Genomic DNA, 18,530 nt, shown 5'->3' with positions numbered 1-18,530 from the left:
CAGATCTCAACACAACTGAATACCCATGGGAGATTTTGACTGGCTTGATTGGTTTCTTTGACAGTACATTTCACCACCTTATTCAAAATACCAAATCTGAGACTGTTTTTTGGAAGAATAGTGTTTCATTATTCCAATAGAACTTCAAAGACATGTAACCTGCCAGAAGGACAACCAGTTCATCTACCACATTATGGTTGAGCGGCTACATAAAAGCCATTTTTGAGTAAAATACTCCCTACTTTGAGTTTGGAAAAAGTGTTAACTGAAAAAAAAAAACTCTTAGAGCATAAGGAAAAGGATTCTGTGGTTTGATGAGACAAAAGGTCTTTTTGGTCAGAAACGGGAAACAACATGAGCCTGCCAACTTACTACCACCTTTTCAGTGAAGCATGGAGGTGGCAGCACAACGCTATGGGCAAAATACCTAATTTAAGATAAGATAAGATAAGATAGATAAGATAAGATAGAACTTTATTAATCCCTCGGGTGGGTTCCTCTGGGAAATTCGACTTCCAAAAAGCACAGCAACGACCGAAGTTACAGTTACATTTAAACCCTAGTGAATATTTTAATTTAAACCCTAGTGAATATTTTCAAAGAAACCAGAAGATGGAAATTCACAGACATGTAATACACAACCTGGCAGAATTAAGAGGAACTCCCAAGAAGTGTTAATGAATTACACAACTAAATTTGTTGGCCAAATTCAGGCGTGTAAAGCCTGCAGACACTTAACCAAGAATAAGCTCAGTCATTTTTACAAAGGGCCTAATAAAATGCACTAAACTAATGGCCGGATACTTTTGTGAGAGATTTCATGTTTTGCATAGATTTGCAAAGAACATCTAAAAACATATTTTCCCTTTGTTATTATCAGTGTTGAATATGGATTCATCTGATTTCGTTACGTGTGCACCAATAGAGGTAATGGTGATTTGTGCATATATGCTTAATGTCTAAAAGAAACACACCCGTGTGCACATATGAATACGACTTATAATGCCTTGCCAGGTACTGTAGGTGTTTCTTTGTCCTCTTGTGTTAAGTCTCTGGCTAAAATACTATCACACCAAGAAGATAAAATCAGTTTTCACTGCAAACAGGCATCACGATCTGGCATATATATTTACAAAGCCGACCTATCTTCACTGTCCTCCTTTCTACTGTGACCTTCATTAAACAGTTGGCTCAAGTTCTATGTTATATATAGAAAAAGATAAGACCTGATATATCAGTTTTTAGAGAGAGGAAAAAAGAAAAAGAATTTGAACCGGTGACTCAAGCAAAATGATAAATACTGATGGCATTTTTATTAACCATAAAAGAAAGTACAACACAACTATCTGGACCACCTATTTTGATTAATGGAATTACTTATCATCATTAACTTGCCAAAACTGATAGATATGTTAACAGCCAAGGCTATAAACTGTGATGAATTAAAATTAATAGACCAGTTCCAAGTGGATGTTATATCTAGTAAATAAGATACCATTTTTAAGATGTATAACATGCTTTTAGAACAAATAACTTCGCTAGGAAGTAGTCATCTAGAGTTTTTTTGGGAGTAAGAGATCTGCATCAATAATTGTTGGTGGAAAGACAAATCAAACATGTCGTATAAGCTACACAGGAAAAGAAATTCTCCACATGATCATGTGAGAGAGAAGTGTCACTTTAGGGTGAGGGTAAAGACTTCTAGACTTACCTTCCTTCCAATCTCCTGAATAAAAGAAGCATTGAAAAGAAACAAGAGAAAGAAAAAGTGAAAGACTGAGCAAAAAAAACCATACTGATTCATTCATGAACTTCTTCAAAGTGACATTTGGGGAGTTTTAGTATTCAGAGACTAGGAGTGACTGGCTGCCACACTGTTCTGCCTGAATACTCACACTCTGTCCTCTCAATCTTCTTTCTCACTAGCATAGACACAGACTTGTGCATATATAGAGTCATGTGAAAAAGAAAGATTTCACAGGACTTTATTCAGCTTCTTTATTCAGCATAATTTTATTCAGAAATTATGAAGGCAAGTAGCAGCCAGGTGCTGCTAATCAAATGCACTGATGATTAATTGATCATCAGTAAGTGTAAGCACCTGTATAAAAGCACAAGTTTTGAGGTTGTTTTCCAATTTGTTGGCCTCGATCATTCAGGTGTGTTTTAACATAATGCCAAGAAGGAAAGACTTCAGCAATGACCTGAGGGAAGCAATTCCTGCTGCCCATCATTTTGGGAAGAGTTCTAAGGCCAAAATAATCTGAAGTCCATCAATCTACAAGTAGGAAAACATCTTAGCAAATTCACCCAAAGTCAGGCCATGCAATGCAAAATTGCATTTGAAGAAACCACAAGACCTCTGGAACAATGTTCTCTGGACAGATGTTTGGACATAATGCACAGCACCACGTTTGGCGAAAACCAAACACAGCATATGAACACAAACACCTCATGCTAACAGTTACATGATTGGTAGCTGCAAAACAATCATGACCTGCTCTGTATAACCAAAGGCCGACTTAATGATAGCTAAGCTTGGCCAAAATAGGGTCATGCAACAGGACAATGATTCCAAACACAGCAGTAAACCTATAACAGAATGGCTGAAAAAGAAAATAATCCAGATATTGCAATGGTCCAGACAAAGTCCAGACCTGGCAGGCCCTTAAGAGCCCTATGCATAAACGGAAGCATGGAAACTTCAATGAACTAAAGCAATGTTGAAGAGAGAAGTCACAATGATGTGAGAGACAGACAAATTTATGCAGAAAATGTATTACTTCAACCTCGTTAGTAATAAGGTGTACTTAGTTTTTCAAAAGCCTGTATGGAGTTCTGTGAAACCTTCTTTTTCACATGACTGTAGCATATAAGAATAAGCCATTCAAGTATGAACATATGCATGGCTGCATACATTCACTGCTGAGGACTATTGAAAAAGCCACAGCACAGATGGAGCCTAGAAGCATTTCCTTTAAACAATATAGAAAGTTGAAGGAAACAAGTAGGAAGAAAATATAATGTATGGAGAAAAAAAAATTGCCTTTCCCCATCGAGTCTCTGCTACGCTGATAACCATCTGTGTTCTGCTCAACACACTGCAGGCGAAGCTGCATGCTCTATGCATTGTGATGAGGAGCAGCGAGGAGTCTCAGAGTGGGGCTGTCCTCAAATGAGATGAGTGGGGGGAAGTTTCAAAGTCAAGCGGATGCTCCGAGCTTCCCTGCTACACACAAGATAGAAACCTTCCCACACAGCCAAACACCTGCATACACATAACCATTAAGATATCTCTACAGACATATACAGGAAAAAAAACAAAAGCCACAGCACCACGTAATCACATTCCTGGCAATACTCAGCACAGCAACATCATGCCCTAGCTGCCACTGTCTCTTCTGTCCAAAGCACAACCTAACATTAGCTAGCCTTAGTGCTGTGGTCGGGCAATTGTCTCTATTGTGTGCCCCTTAGAAGTCTGAAGGGCTATTGTAAAGCTGCCTGCACTTCATGATGGAATCGAGTTGAACTTGAACCTAAATCATATCGCTGGGTGAATGTACCCTGAAGTAGACAGTTAAAAGCGTGCCATAAGCACACTACTAGTATAACTATAATGACCTTTAAACGTGTTATTGATTCCAAGCCTGCAATCGTGGCCTCTAGGATTGATTGTCAAAGATATTGAGAGACCAGATTAGGTTCATTGAGGTGCCAAAAAACTGTCTACTGCCAACAGCTCAATTTAGAATGAAGAAGAAACAAGGGATGGTGGGATAGAGGGAAACAGAGAAGAGAGGATTGGCAGGGGGGCTGTGTACTGTCACGAGTGTGTCCAAACTCAATGTTACGCTGGTAGGTGGTGACTAAAGACTTTAGCTTTGCAGAGAAAAGACAAAACATGCAGACGCCAAGACGCAAACAATGGCTCAGACACTGATCTGTAACGCACAAATCATCACACACACACACACACACACCAGCCCGAGCAGCTGTACCCACAGAGAGATAAATGTGTGCTGAGGGCGAGACTAAAGGGGTCATTAAAAGAGGAGAGGTTGTGACAGAAATGTGTACCCAGGGATTTTCTTTCTTTCTTTCTTTTTTTAATGTGTATGTGTTTGTGAACGTCTCTTGCGCACATTGGCTGGTGCATGTGTTCAATTTTCATGCGAGCTGGTTGCCTCTCATTTTTTATTATACACACACAGGCCCAGACACACCGACACACACACACACACTCTGTCAGGATTACTTCTGACTGATTAATCCCATTCAGCAGACTTTAAAGATAATCTAATCATACTAAAGGCCAAACAATAGGACAGACTTCACCACTGCCCATACACCTTTTGTTCCCCTAATGAAGAGGCGGTCACGGGTAAAGGAGGAGAGCACGGGTAAGAGTTGGGGGAGGAAAAGAATGAGAAGGGCAAAAAAAAGTAAAAAAAAAAAAAAAAAAAAAAGAAAGAAAGAAAGTAAACTTGAAAGTGAAAAGAAAAGAGCGAGATAAGAGAGAGAAAGAGGACAATAAAAGGTGATTTATCAATGGAGGCGTCAAGAAGGGAGACGAGGCTGTTTGATGGGAAATGGAGCCTCAGCCAAGTGTGTCTTTATATTTTAATAACCAAGTAAATAAAAAAAAAACAATGGCAATGGTGGGGAACGTTTCCACATGTGATATCTAGATTTCCCCCTGACAGTAACTCACTGTCATATTCTGTAACACTCCAGCGGATGATTCAACCAACGTTATTGAATTCCACATTTTTACTGTGCAACAGCCCTTAACATAGATTTAAAAAAAATTTAAAAAACCTAGGTAAAATATGAAGGCTCACAACAGGACCCTCCCACTAGCCATCGAGACCACACACTACAATTTGTAGCCCGGGAAGTAACATTAACATTAGCGGCAAACTTTTATATTAGCCTTCTTGCATCCATCTCCCCTTATTAAATACAGTAGCACAGTGGCTGATGGTGACAGGCGGTTGAAAGTGAGACTGCGGTGGTCAGATTAAACGAATCGTTTAGGGGAGGTGATCGCCTCTGTGAATATCAATTAGCCAACCGCTGAATAATTAAGGACAACCATGTTTTTTAATTAGCTGACTGCCGCAGTTTGAGCCGGGCGCATGAGAGGGAAGGAGGAGGAGGAGCAGAAGAGAGAAGGATGGAAGAGGGATGAGAACAGGTGGGTTTTGCTGCGTCAGCCCCCCTTCTCCCCACCCACCCGCCGCCTGTTCCCTCACTAAATTGCTCCCATATACACTATTTTCTTTCACACCTGCCTTTTTATTTAAAATAATCTTTGTCACTTCCTTTTTTTTTTCTTTTAAAGATTCCAAGATGCTGAAATAAAACTATTATCTGCAGCACTGAGCAGGCTTACTGCACAAGACAGGTATAGGGAATATCATAATCATATGCTTGCATGCTTATAATTGTAACATGTCCCACTAGTGTTATGAAAATATACTGCAAAATTGTGTAAAGGATATAACCGTGGTATGCAGTGTAAAGAAGTTTGAGTAGTTAGAAGAATTTTATAAAGTGAAATGAATGATTTAATGTAAATCCTGCAAGTTCCTGTCACCGCAACACACTCTTGCTCAGCGCTCATTTCGTCCCCAAAACCTTAGTTAAACAGTCACCTTTTAAAAACGCTGGGGGGTATTCAGTATTCATTCCAGAACTGAGAAGACAAAAAGACCAACTTAAAGTGGATTAAAGTCACATGTAGGTAAAGTTTTTGCTTTCTAATGGGACACTGAACATAAATTATGAGAAACAAAAACTTTCGCTTGAACAAAATGCTTTATTTTAGCCTAAAAGGGGTAAATCCATCTTTTATCTACTAAAATATACACCACTTGATATAGTACAAACCCTTTAGGTAGAAAGTTTGAGAACTATTATCTTGATCCTCAGGATCTATACTCTAAAGACGGGATACCACAATAATAATAGTTGCCACTAGCAAAAAATATAATTCAGACAAACAACTAAAAGTTCTCAGTGCTTAAGAAAATGCACATATTACATTTTTCATTTCACACCTCAATGATGGAGACTTCTGTATTGTAATATAATAAGGTGACTGTTTCACTGTAGTCTCGCTACATGCTTATAAATCATGCAAGATAAAAATAATCTTGCGAGATGCCATGATCGATGGAGCACAAATCAAATCTCATCACATTAACTAACAGCACCTCATCCATAACCTTGGTCTCTTTTGTCTTACCCCTGCCACCATTAGCTCAGCCCTGATTCACCCCTGTCACGAGTAGCATCATAATCAATGCTCCCTCACACTATCCAAATGAGCGCTGCAGCACAGTGGGTCAGAGCCGCTCACCAGGGCCCATCTATCAAAGACTTGTGCGACAGGGCTCTGTGACAAACTAATACTGAAGCCGCAAGCCTCAAGTCCTGTTTGCTCTGACAGGCAGGGAGTGGGTCAAAGGGTAGCGCAATGTGACCGCGCGCCGGTGTTAATTAGCACGGTGGAGGTGCAGGTGGCATGTGGAAGGTTTGAGATGGATGCAGCAAGGGAAGGGTAAGTTCATGGTGTAGAGATGATGAAATGAAGGCTACACCGAGAGAGAGATGGGTCAATGTGTGAATGGAATATTGATGACAACATAGCTGGAAGGTGAATTTTGCTGTTGCCATTCTTGTTGACAGCTGCTCAAAGAAGAAATCATGAAAGATGAAAGAGAAAAGGATTTGAAGAAAATCAGTTTTTCATACTTTTTTCAGCTACAGTTCACACACACACTTTTTTAGACACACATACCATCCCACAAATCTTGGTCGTTCTTTTAAGTGCCTCTAAAACCTTTGCAACTCTAGCTTTAAAAGCTATCACTGGCAGATCAAATCTATGAGATGGAGTGCAAAATGATATCACCTAACACCAACCCTACTGGCAGTATTCCATTCACCCTTAGTATCACTAATAAAACACAAGTCCTGGTAGAAGAGGCTGTAAAAACTCCATTGGAAACCATTCACCTTTGCTGTTTAATTAGCATCATGGGGATTTACTGTGCACCACTAACAGTTACATTCACGGCTAGCTATTAGTCTCCAGGGGAAATAGTAGGGTTATGGCGATATAAGTGCGTCAGATACAGTGTGGTCAATTAATGGGCATAACACTCCCTGGTCACACCAAAGAACAAACACATTAGGTCCTGTTGGACAAGCCAAAAAAGACTTATTCTGAAGGATATTAACACTTAAATGTGCTTGTAGTAAGAAAGCATGGGTAATAATAATGATAATAAAATACTTTGGCAATGACATCCACTGCCAAATTATCTGTGTTATTGGGTCTCTAATGGCAACGTCACCAAAGACAATAAATACAACCTGTAAGCTCAATAACAAGACTTAGACCATATGGAGAGAAAGAGCTGCAGTATGGTCTGCAACAAAGTGGGCCCACTGATTTTGAATCACTTACATGCTGGGACACAAGGACACCCAAAAATAAACTTGACAGCATGGCTGTCCTGTCAAGCCAATAAGGTTGCACTCCAGTCACCTATTCTTGGGAATTTGTTTTCACGAAGCTAGGGTCAAAAGAAGTGGCAGTGTTATTTACTTTTCACATAGTTTTTCCCTTCTTCCTAGATATGACGAGTGAGGAATGCTTAATATTGTGGAAATTCTAAAAGGTACTCAGCATGCCAACAGTGACAGCACATCCTGCTCTCTAGAATGTCACTGTGGCAGCATGGCAGACTCAACAATAAATAATTACTAGTAGGCCGTGACACTGTGTTTTGGGGTATTAGTTGTTTGCGCTATGCTTTTGTGACTACGTATAACCAATGGTGTAGTTAATATGAGAAGCAGATGTGTTCTATACTGTAATCCAACTAAGAAAGTTCTACAAAACCACATGAAAATGTGCAAACGTATGTGACGCAACATGTTTGTGACAGATCACTGTTTTGTAAATTATCTGGATAACTGCAATTAAAATATTGTTAAAATTATTCATTATAATTTCATAGGAAGGCACCTCTCCAATCTCTTCAACATTTAAAAAAAAAGTACCTTTTGCATGCTTTGTCTGTGTTCTGCTGAGTTTAGCAGCAATGCTACATAATCCCTTGTTTGAAAGTATTAGTAACATAGTAAGAGAATCACCAATATTGTAGATCTCTATTCCATGGTACTGCATAATGGTCAGTTATTAGAATCAAATGAAAGTCTAAGAAAGTCTAGTATGGTATTGTTCATAGCATGAGCAGTGTTAGATTTAGATTCTTGTGGGAATGTCCATTTGGGTGCACCATGAAAGGAGGCACGTTTTCCTAAATTATTAAGAGTTATTAAATTGAATGTTCAGATTTCAATAGCAAAATAACAATAATAAGACAACTGCTAAAGTTTTTCCCTTGCAAAGATTTTATTTCCTGGGTACTTTAACTGAACAATAAATCAAGTGCCTCATCTTGGACTGCAAACAGTTGCGAACAGAAGATCTGCTTTGCAAGCAGTTCTCTACATCCTACAAGTTTAAGCTAAAGTGACTGATCAGCAAAAGCAACCCGGCCATCAAATAAACAACAATAAGCAACAGTTCAAAATGAAAGAAGGACTGGCAATGTTTTCTAACAGAGAAAAAATAAATAAATTAAATCACTCAAGTAGACTAAACTACACAACAATAAACTAAACTACTGGCAATGAGTTGTATTCGGGTACTTCATTATGCTGATACTATTGTCCAGCTTTAGAAACTTGGTAATTCAATTTGTCTTCATGGATACCATCTTCATGGAAGACAAGTGCCACAGGCTACAGAAAGAATTCCTCTCCCTGGGGATCTCTTAGCACAGTGAGTAATGACACCAAGGGTCAAAGGACTGACCTGCTCAGGACAGGGACTGAGGGGCTCAGACAGGAACCAAAGGCCAAGATGTGTAGGTGGTGAGCGTGGGTGTCTCAATGTTTGTGCAAGTGTCTAAACTGTTGACTAAGGACACATTACAATGAACTGTCCTCAGAGTCTGATGTTTACTGGCAAGGGTCACCAAAGGGCTTGATCTTATGCAGCTGGCTAACCCAGTTAAACATTTACATCCCTTTTTACAATCCTTGCACATTTATATGTTTAAAAAGGGTTTTAAGGTAAACAGCTTAGAAAAAATTGGAGTTTTAGGCCTCCAAAGATTGAAATTCTGGTACAACTGTGAAACTACACTTCCAGACACTTTAAGCCCCTCAGCCTTTGTTGGAGACACCACCTCCTCCACTTCACTGCCAGCACTTCCACTAAGGGACAGCAACAACATCTGCTAGCCCAAGATTGATTAATTGGCTGATCAGGCACCTGGGGTGTAAAGTGATTGATTGATCATCTTGGGGTTGGAGTTGCCTTTATCTACAGCCCTGGGGATAGAACCTCTGGAGGTCCCCAGTCATCTGTCATGTCCAACACAGAGGGGAAGATGAGGAAAAGATGAAGAGTTCTGAGTTCATTACCAAGACATGGGGGGCATGTATGGAGTAAGTCTCGGCCTACATGGGAAAAGGGGGCATGCCTAGAGAACAATCAGACATGGGGACAGAGCGAGGATGAAAGGGAGGGAGAAAAAGCTCTGTAGCTTTCACAAAGATGATAAATAAAGATACACAAAGGCAAAAGGGAAAGGAGTGTGGGCGGGATAAGAACAAAAACATTACAACATGGACATAAAAGATAACCCAGCTAATCAATGAATGATCATTTAAGTCCTATACTGAGAAAAAAGACACTGGAATTAGATTATAGTTCTATAATTGGTGTGAACCTGCATCTGCTAACTGTTTGTCAGAATGCTAGTATGTGTCAGACATATTCACCAGAAAATGTCTTTACTTGTCGACAGAGGACACACTGAATGACCTGAAAGTGGAAAGAGCCACATTGCCTTTGGACAACAGATGTCCCGAGGGAACCAAAGTTAATGAGAGAGAGAGAGGTGGTGGTGGAGAGACAAGAGGCAGAACAACCTAGCAAAAGGAGGTGAGAGGAATGTAGAAGAGAAGACGATAGGGGAAGGCATGCAGGGGAGAGGGAAAAAAAGACAGCCTCAGGGTGTGTTGCTGACATTAGACCTTACGGACAACTCGAGCAGCATGCATCTAGTGTGTCTGTGTGCATACGCCTGCAGCATGTGAATCCTCACCTGGATCAGTGTTCATATTTGACAGCATCGCAGTGTGAAGTGCCTTAAGACTTGCATGACAGTGGGCATACTGCGTATAGTGGAGTGTGTGCCAGGCTTTGCATTAATGCATATTTATTTCACGCAGCCGCAGGTGGTCTTTCCAGGCCCAACGAAGCTGGGAGGGGGCCACAGTCCACCTTGAGCTTATGCCTATCAAAGCCTTGTCAGCAGATTCAGGGTCACCTCGAAACCAATAACCTCTTTACACAAGTCTTTTCCACTTTCTTTGATGTCCTACTTAATAACTGTTAGGTATCGCAAAAAAAAAGTGATTGACATGGAAATTAAATTTTGACAATGATGTTACTTAAATGGCAGGTTAGCCGGGTCCTTCATCAACACTCTTTTATCCTATTCTCCCAAAGTAATCCATCCATCCATTTTCTTCTGCTTTATCCAGGGCCGGGTTGCGGGCGCAGCAGCCTAAGCAGAGAAGTCCAGACCTCCCTCTCCCCAGCCACCTCCTCCAGCTTATCCGGGGGAACACCAAGGCGTGCCCAGGCCAGCCGAGAGATATAATTTCTCTAGCGTGTCCTGGGTCTGCCCCGGGGCCTCCTCCTAGTGGGACATGCCCGGAACACCTCACCCAGGAGGCGCCCAGGAGGCATCCTTGTCAGATACCCGAACTACCTCAGCTGGCTCCTTTCGATGTTGAGGAGCAGCTGCTCTACTCTGAGCCCCTCCCAGATGGCTGAACTTCTCACCCTATCTCTAAGGGAGAGGTTAGCCACCCTTCGGAAGAAGCTCATTTCCGCCGCTTGTATCCGCGATCTCATTCTTTCGGTCACTACCCACAGCTCGTGGCCATAGGTGAGGGTAGGGAAGTAGATCGACCGGTAAATTGAGAGCTTCGCTTTTACACTCAGCTCCCTCTTCACCACGACGGACCGGTGCAGCGTCCGCATCACCAATCCATCTGTCGATCTCTAGCTCCCTTCTCCCATCACTTGCGAACAAGACCCCGAGATACTTGAACTCCTCCACTTGGGGCAGGAACTCATCCCCGACCCGGAGTGGGCGCTCCACCCTTTTTCGTCTGAGAACCATGGCCTCAGATTTGGAGGTGCCGATCCTCATTCCCGCTGCTTCACACTCGGCTGCGAACCATTCCAGTGCGAGCTGGAGGCCATCACCTGATAAAGCCAACAGAACCACATCATCCACAAAAAGCAGAGATGAGATTCTGAGGCCACCGAAGTCCATGGGGCCCGGCTGGGCACAGCCCAAAAAGGGGACGTGGGCCCATCCTCCCGCAGGCCCACTACCCGCAGGAGGCGCCGTAGGGGTCGGGTGTATTGTGTGTTGGGTGGCGGCCAAGAGCAAAGGCCCTGGCGGACTGATCCCCGGCTACCAAGACTGGCAAAGTAATCCATGCTTCCTGATATATATTTCTACGCTGTTTCTACTAGACTTCGGTGCAAAGTTTAAACTTTATATAGTTTTAAGTGCTGCTTTGGATTGGTTTGTATCCTAATTGGCTTTTGTAACCTTATTTCAAAAGCTTCTTTGTAAATCAATATCTGTTGCTCTATTGTCTGCTCTTTTCATGCACTTCTGTTAATTCCACTCATCCACCATTCTCTCCCTGCTTCTACATCTCATCCAGATTTTTTTGCTGTGCGCTGCCTCCGTGACTCCCCTCTGATTTTAGTTTCATCCATCTGTTTAGCTTCTTTTCCTCGTTCACTCAAAATCACTCCCTCTAGCACCATTAGCTGAGCTGACTGTTCACTTCCATAGAACCTTATTAATACCACTCTCCTGTCAGAGTCTAGAGGGAAAACACAAAGAAAGACAAAGAAAACGAAAGGGACAGGCTGCAAAGACAATACCTGTCATATTACACATCCAATATATCTAGTGGTCTCAGACATACACACGAACACTTTACCCAATTGAACTTGCATCGATATCTGGCCTGTTAATTAACAGCTAGGCCTTGTGAAACAAAACAAGAAACATAAAGAAACTATTGCAAAAATCAATAATATTACAAGATGCATAGTGCTTGTCAGTGTTTGTTTATAAATACAATATTCATAATTACTTTGAGCAAATAAGGGCTGAGCAAGCATGCACACAGGCCAATTCAGTTAATGCAGAGACATACAGGTTGTAAGGATTTTTTATTCTGTGACCAGTCAAGTGGTTCAAGAGCAGGTATGATTTTAGGCTACCAACACTCCCATCAGTAATATGTATATATGATGGCCTATATACGGAGCCTGTGATTTTAGTTTGATTAGTAGTAGTTTCTGTACAAAGCACAATAAGGATACAAGTGTAAAATGTTAATAAAATAAAGTATCTTCACACCACACATGGTCTCAGTTTTCATCCCTCTGCTGCCGATGTGAATTAACTCCTTGCAAGTAACAGTTATACAGGGAATGGTTTCTGTTTTAGGTAAAAGCTCTGTTTACAAGACTTAAGCAAGTTTTTTGCATATGCACAATTTAGTTTCAGCTATTTCAGTGTAATTAAAACAATATCACCTTGACAGGTGCTGTGTTTATGTAAAACATACTGTGTGTAAAGCTGAAAATATCTACTTAAACAGATTTACATGTGCTGAACAGGTGGTTTGATAAATTACTCTTAATATATCGTTTTTTGCTAAAGCAATGACTACACTTACTCTGTCAGCAGCACAGTAACAACTCTAGAAAACTGTTTTCATTCACTTCACCTGGGTTCATGGTCTCCGCTGCCTCTTTCCTATCCACTATTGTGTGTGTAATGTAAAGCGACTACAGCTTAACTGCTATTATGAGATCATAATGCCGTAGATAAAATTAAGCACAGAAGCGTCTTGATGCATTCTCAATCATCCAGGTAAGTAAATCTCCAAAAGTTGATTCTGTTCATCTGGACGTAGCGTTTTGTGGGAGAAACGTTTAGTCACTCATCCAATTGACTTCTTCAGTCTCAGCTGACTGCAGGTTTCCCCAATCTTATAAACAGGACATATGCATGATGACTGAAACCAGCCCACTGAAGGAACAATGGGATGGGAGGTCAGTTCCTTAATCTTAATTATGCAAATTCTCATGACCATTTATCAACAACCACTGACCAAAACCCACTGATCAATGGTCATGAGTACCATTCACAGAGAGTTGTACCCTTAGGCCCCCTCCTCGATTCAAAGATGGTCTTTCCCTTTTCACGTAAATGGCCTCCTAGCCCTGCGACAGACTGGCGACCTGTCCAGGGTGTACCCTGCCTCTCGCCCTATGACAGCTGGGATAGGCTCCAGCGCCCCCCGCGACCCTGAAAAGGATAAGCGGAAGCGAATGGATGGATGGATGGATGGCCTCCTTGACTCCGCACTCAAACCAGCGTTCCTCCCTGTCCAGGATGTGTACATCCTCATCCTTGAAAGAGTGTCCACTGGCCTGTAGGTGTAAATAGACTGCAGAGTCCTGGCCTGACGAGGTAGTTCTTCTGTGTTGTGCCATCCGCTTCGCCGGAGGTTGTTTGGTTTCCCCGATGTATAAATCCTGGCAATCCTCCTGGCACTTAACAGCGTATACTATGTTACTCTGTTTGTGTCGGGGGACCCGATCCTTGGGGTGGACCAATTTTTGGCGCTGCGTGTTTTGGGGTTTAAAAGCCACAGAGACCCGGTGTTAAGAAAAAATGTGTCTCAACTGCTCCGATACTCCTGACACGTACGGGATCACTACAGGTTTTCGCTTGGGCAGCGGTTGTCCTCCTCTCCTGGATCGGCTGGAGCTTTCTTTAGGTGCCTTTCCAGCTTTGACAAAAGTCCAGCTGGGATGACCACATTTACTCAGGGCCTTCTTGATGTGATGTTCTTCTGCCTCCCTGGCCGCTGTGTCTGTGGGGATGATGTTCGCTCTGTGTTGTAGCATCCTAATGACACCCAGTTTGTGCTCCAGAGTCAAACCTTACATACTGATCCGTATGTGTAGGTTTACGGTACACGTCCGCTTTTAGATGTCCCCCATTACTGATGGAAATCTCACAGTCTAAGAAGGGTAACCTGCCACCTTTCATATCCTCCCTAAGCACAGAAGCGTGAAAAAACACATGTGCCTTGCGCCTATCAATGATATGATTAACCCCTTGGTTTGAAATGTTTAGGGCAGTGCTGTTATTTAATGATGATATATGAGGAAAGCTTGTGGTATGAGAACACCCACCACTATGAAAAACTGCTTAAAACAAATGAGGATGTATGCTTAAATATATACACTGACCAGTGAATCTGAGACACTAGATTGACTCTACAAGCTCTGAAGTCAGAAATAGACTTTCCTGACACTAGTACCCATCCATCAATCGAAGTGCTGGACACTTGCGGTGCCAATTAGCCGACAGGGTGAGTGCCTGGTGCGGAGTGCCAGCCAGAAGCCCTGCCAATTAAAGTCTAACCTCCCGTCTAACCCTAATACTAGCACAGTGTGTTGGCACCCCACCCTGGGCAAGGGTGAAGTACTGCAGCCAATATGTAAAGGACAGCTACGTGGACATCCTCTAAAGATGATATGGAGAAAGCATAACAAAGACGGGACTGTAAAACGTTGAGACAGAAAAAGAAAAGAAGAAAGGGCAATGTGCTGTGCAATGTCAATAAAAAAGTATTAAAAATACACTAACAGTGTTAACACAATTATTACAGTACACAAAGGCTGAGAAAAACAACTAACACTGATGCAAACATAAAATATTCTCAACCTCAGACACTGAAATTTTCGTAAATTTGATGAATAAAGGTTTTGTCCTCTCAAAAGGTGGCAATTTTCCTTTTATGGTGAGGAGCGTATTTTCAAACTTTTCTCTTTTTTGTCAATTGTGCAAAACAGGAAATATTTTTCTTGTCAACTTAAAAATATAAGGAGATATTCAGAGGTGATACAATTTAGAATCATTGACATTAAAGTGATATTATGTACGAGTACAGGGGTGTAACTTGCTTCTTTGTATCCACAGTGACTGATAGATGTCTCCACTAGGCTCTTCAATCTTTGGGTTTGGTTAATGAAGCTGTAATGGTAGCTCCCCCCTCTGGGCCAATAAGAGAAATAATTCACTTCTTTAACATGAGGTTTGTACAAATTAACACAGTAGTGCAATAGGTACATAACCATTATGACCACTGTGCTAAGCAGTATCTGCCATTTTCGAGATTTACTTTTTAAGAATTAGAGAAAATGTAACTTGTGTCTCTACCCAACCATCTTATTCCTTCTGTCAAACTCCATTGAGAAAAGTACACTGTGTTCTGACAAAATACTCTGCAGTAAAGTAAAAATAATACCACATTAGATTGCTGCATAAATATCGACAAACTTAAATATCCAAAAACAATTAAGATACATGAATAGAGGTGGTTTAATGTCATTATGATGCCAATAAGTACCCCATATATCATGGACTTGCAACCTTTTGTAAGCAGTCTTGTTTGGACTTCAATCTTCTGGTGGTCAGGTGTATTTAATGTACTAGGCTTGGGTATACCTTTAACATATGATCACTTGGCACAACAAGCTAACTACTTCGTTAAATTGACAACTTCAAATTTCCAAACTTTAGAATAATTCAACTGATAATTCTCTTAAATCCAGCTATGTCAAGGCTGACAGGTGTTATTCTTTATAAAATCTCAGGAGTATAATCAAAGATTGGGTGGAATTTGTCCTTGGTGTCCTGAGCAAATTCAAAACAGTGTGCCACTACCTGTTTATCTCATTCAAAAGAAAAAGACACAAGGAACCCCCCCGCCCCCACCCAATATTCTTCATACTCTGTGATGTGGAAGTTTAGAGAAAATAAATGGGGTTTTTTTAAACTATTTCTTTAAATACCACCAACAGGCACCAATTCAAAACCCAGCAAGTCTCCTTTAATACCTGGGAAATTAAATTGTCAGCCCATTATCAGCAGGGTCCAGTCGTCTGTATCTAAAATGCAACAGCACGCAACTGAAGTACACAAGATTCTCCAAAAAGAGCAGGACATTTACTGGAGACTGCAGTTTTGCGAGGAGTGGAAAAGAGAGGACTACCAGAGCGAACACAGATTGGTGGTGGGGGCTAGTTGCATTAAAAATGTTAAGCTTTACCCAAAGTCATTTTCAAGCCAGCCAAGCATCAAATGGAACACAGTTTAAGGAAAGAGTAGGTACTGATTTTCTCTGAGGTCTGACAGCTTGGACATGGTGTGTGTCTGTATGTGTGTAGTGAGCAAACAAATATTCTTAGTATGCTGCATTATCCCTTGCTGTGAAAGCAGAGGTAGTGGAAAGAAATCATGGAACATCGCATTACCGGCTGGAATGTGTATATCTGAGTGTTTGTGTGCGTGTACGAAAGACAGAGATAAAGATGGAAACAGAAGGAGTGACAAAAGACTGATAAACAGCTACAGGGCTGATGGGTGGGATGAGGCTCTGAACAGAATATCTGCACATGTTGCAATTTCTCTCTCATCTCCATATCTGTTGTTTTCTTTTACTGCACATACAGCTTTAAGCAAAGGTGACAAAAACTGGCATGAAATGCAACCAGGCTGTACCTACGTCTAAGTTCAGTCAGGAACACTAGTTAACACCAGATTATTTTCATCTGTGGTAAATTTATATCTGGCAGCATCGCTCCATTTTGTCTCCCACCCTTCCACGTTCACATAGTACAAGGAAATATCAAGGCATTGTGAGCACACCTCCTGGCCTGTATACCGGTACACACAAAGCCAGAGTCAGAGGGAGAGAGCCCCAGCAAGACCCCAGAACAGCAGAAAACAGCATTTATTAAGGCAGTAATAGAATCAAAAAATAAGCTGTAGTGGTGGGTTGTAAAGCTTCTTGCAGATGAGCAACTACTATGGGCAAAGTAAAGCAGCTTTAAATGCCTATATGGGATAAGGCATGCCTAGAAATGGATGTCTAGAAACTATCTACTGAGCCATCATTAATACTACGGTTCATTTATTAAATCTTACTGATAATACTGAATGTTTGTTAACAATGTATATAATCATTTGTGATTTAAGAACTTTAAAAATGTGAATTGCATGCGAGTCTCTTCAATTATACACATGATATACCCATTTTTAAATACTATTACCGATATAGGATTTTTAAAACCTATAATGGGAATCTAAAAATACAATATTATGAAATATTGACTGATATGTTTCTTTTTCGGTAAGAGCCAGTAAAATCATCAGTGATATAGTTGATAAGCATGCAACTCAATAAGAGTCTTCATTTTTGCTTGTTTGTTCATTTGTTATCCTTCAGCTAAAGCTAATGCAATCCTGCAGTAGATTTAAGGTTAGGGTTTCCAGCTTTGTGCTACAGGTCATCGGGGTGGAATAAAAAGTTAAACAAATGAAAAATTTGAGTGTTTTGGACCAGTTTGATTACAGCAGACAAAACATTACCCCACCCAAACAACTGTTTAAAGCTTGAAAAGATTGATGACTCTTGCTTTGATTGAAAAGCCTGCCTTAGGGTTAGAGTCTGTGCCTGAGTGAGACGCTATGACCAAGTGATTGATAGACCACAAGACCGGTTTAGCTCTGCAGGGAGCAAAGTCGTTGAAAATCAAAAGAGGGGACAGCGAAGGTCTATGATTGTATTAAAACACAGATGCGTGGAGTGACAGATGGACGCACACTGTGAATAAGACTTCTGTGACTCATTCAGGCCATGTCTGTGTAGATCTCTGCCAAAAGCACAGCTCTGTCAGTAACTAAGGACACAATTATATTTATGTTGATTTATATACTGGTCTTTTCTGCTTTTCCTTCAGCTGGTACCCACTAAAAAGGAGGACATATTACTCATTGTTAATGCCTTTTCAATTAAGCACTAATTGAACTGTTATCCAATTCAGGTTTATGGTTAAGCCATCTCTACTACATTAAGCTCCCGATCACAGCTCTTCCACATTAATATGTCAAGTGAACACATGATGAGAAGAAACTGCATTCATTAGGTTACCCAGCAAGTGCGAGTTAAAACAATAAGTGTTATGATTTAGCTTTTCAGTATGAATCAAGAGGCTTTGTCACTTACTTACAGCCAGTTTAATCTCCAATCTTAAATATTTGTTCTCCTTTGGACAAGCAACCGTCAATTGAGTGAATAAGAGCATTAAGAGTATAACTAAGCATAATACTGAATTATCTCAACAGTAATTACGTCTGCTCGTTTATTAAAGAAAACACCCAGTCCACACAGGAACAGATTTTATCAACACAATTCCAGTGTTCCCTCTTCCTGTGCTGTGCCCCCCCCCCCCAGAGTGGCAGAAC

At 41.1% G+C, this 18,530-nt stretch overlaps 1 protein-coding gene across 5 annotated transcripts in view; it reads right to left on the bottom strand.

Annotated features, from left to right (window-relative positions):
• Positions 1 to 18,530, bottom strand: part of chchd3a (coiled-coil-helix-coiled-coil-helix domain containing 3a) — an 80,739-nt gene that overhangs the window by 34,103 nt on the left and 28,106 nt on the right. For 3 of the 5 annotated variants that reach the window (XM_014409588.4, XM_014409590.4, XM_004548256.4), the window contains one exon: positions 1,712 to 1,726. The exons of the other annotated variants lie outside the window; for them this stretch is intronic. In XM_014409588.4, the coding sequence (XP_014265074.2) occupies positions 1,712 to 1,726 (15 nt within the window). The remainder of the gene's footprint in view (positions 1 to 1,711; positions 1,727 to 18,530) is intronic. 5 annotated transcript variants of the gene reach the window in all.

Source organism: Maylandia zebra, linkage group LG17, assembly GCF_041146795.1.
Source record: "Maylandia zebra isolate NMK-2024a linkage group LG17, Mzebra_GT3a, whole genome shotgun sequence".
Taxonomy (NCBI): Eukaryota; Metazoa; Chordata; class Actinopteri; order Cichliformes; family Cichlidae; genus Maylandia; species Maylandia zebra.
The sequence above is the reverse complement of the archived record's forward strand: the minus strand, read 5'-3'. Positions and strand labels throughout refer to the sequence as shown.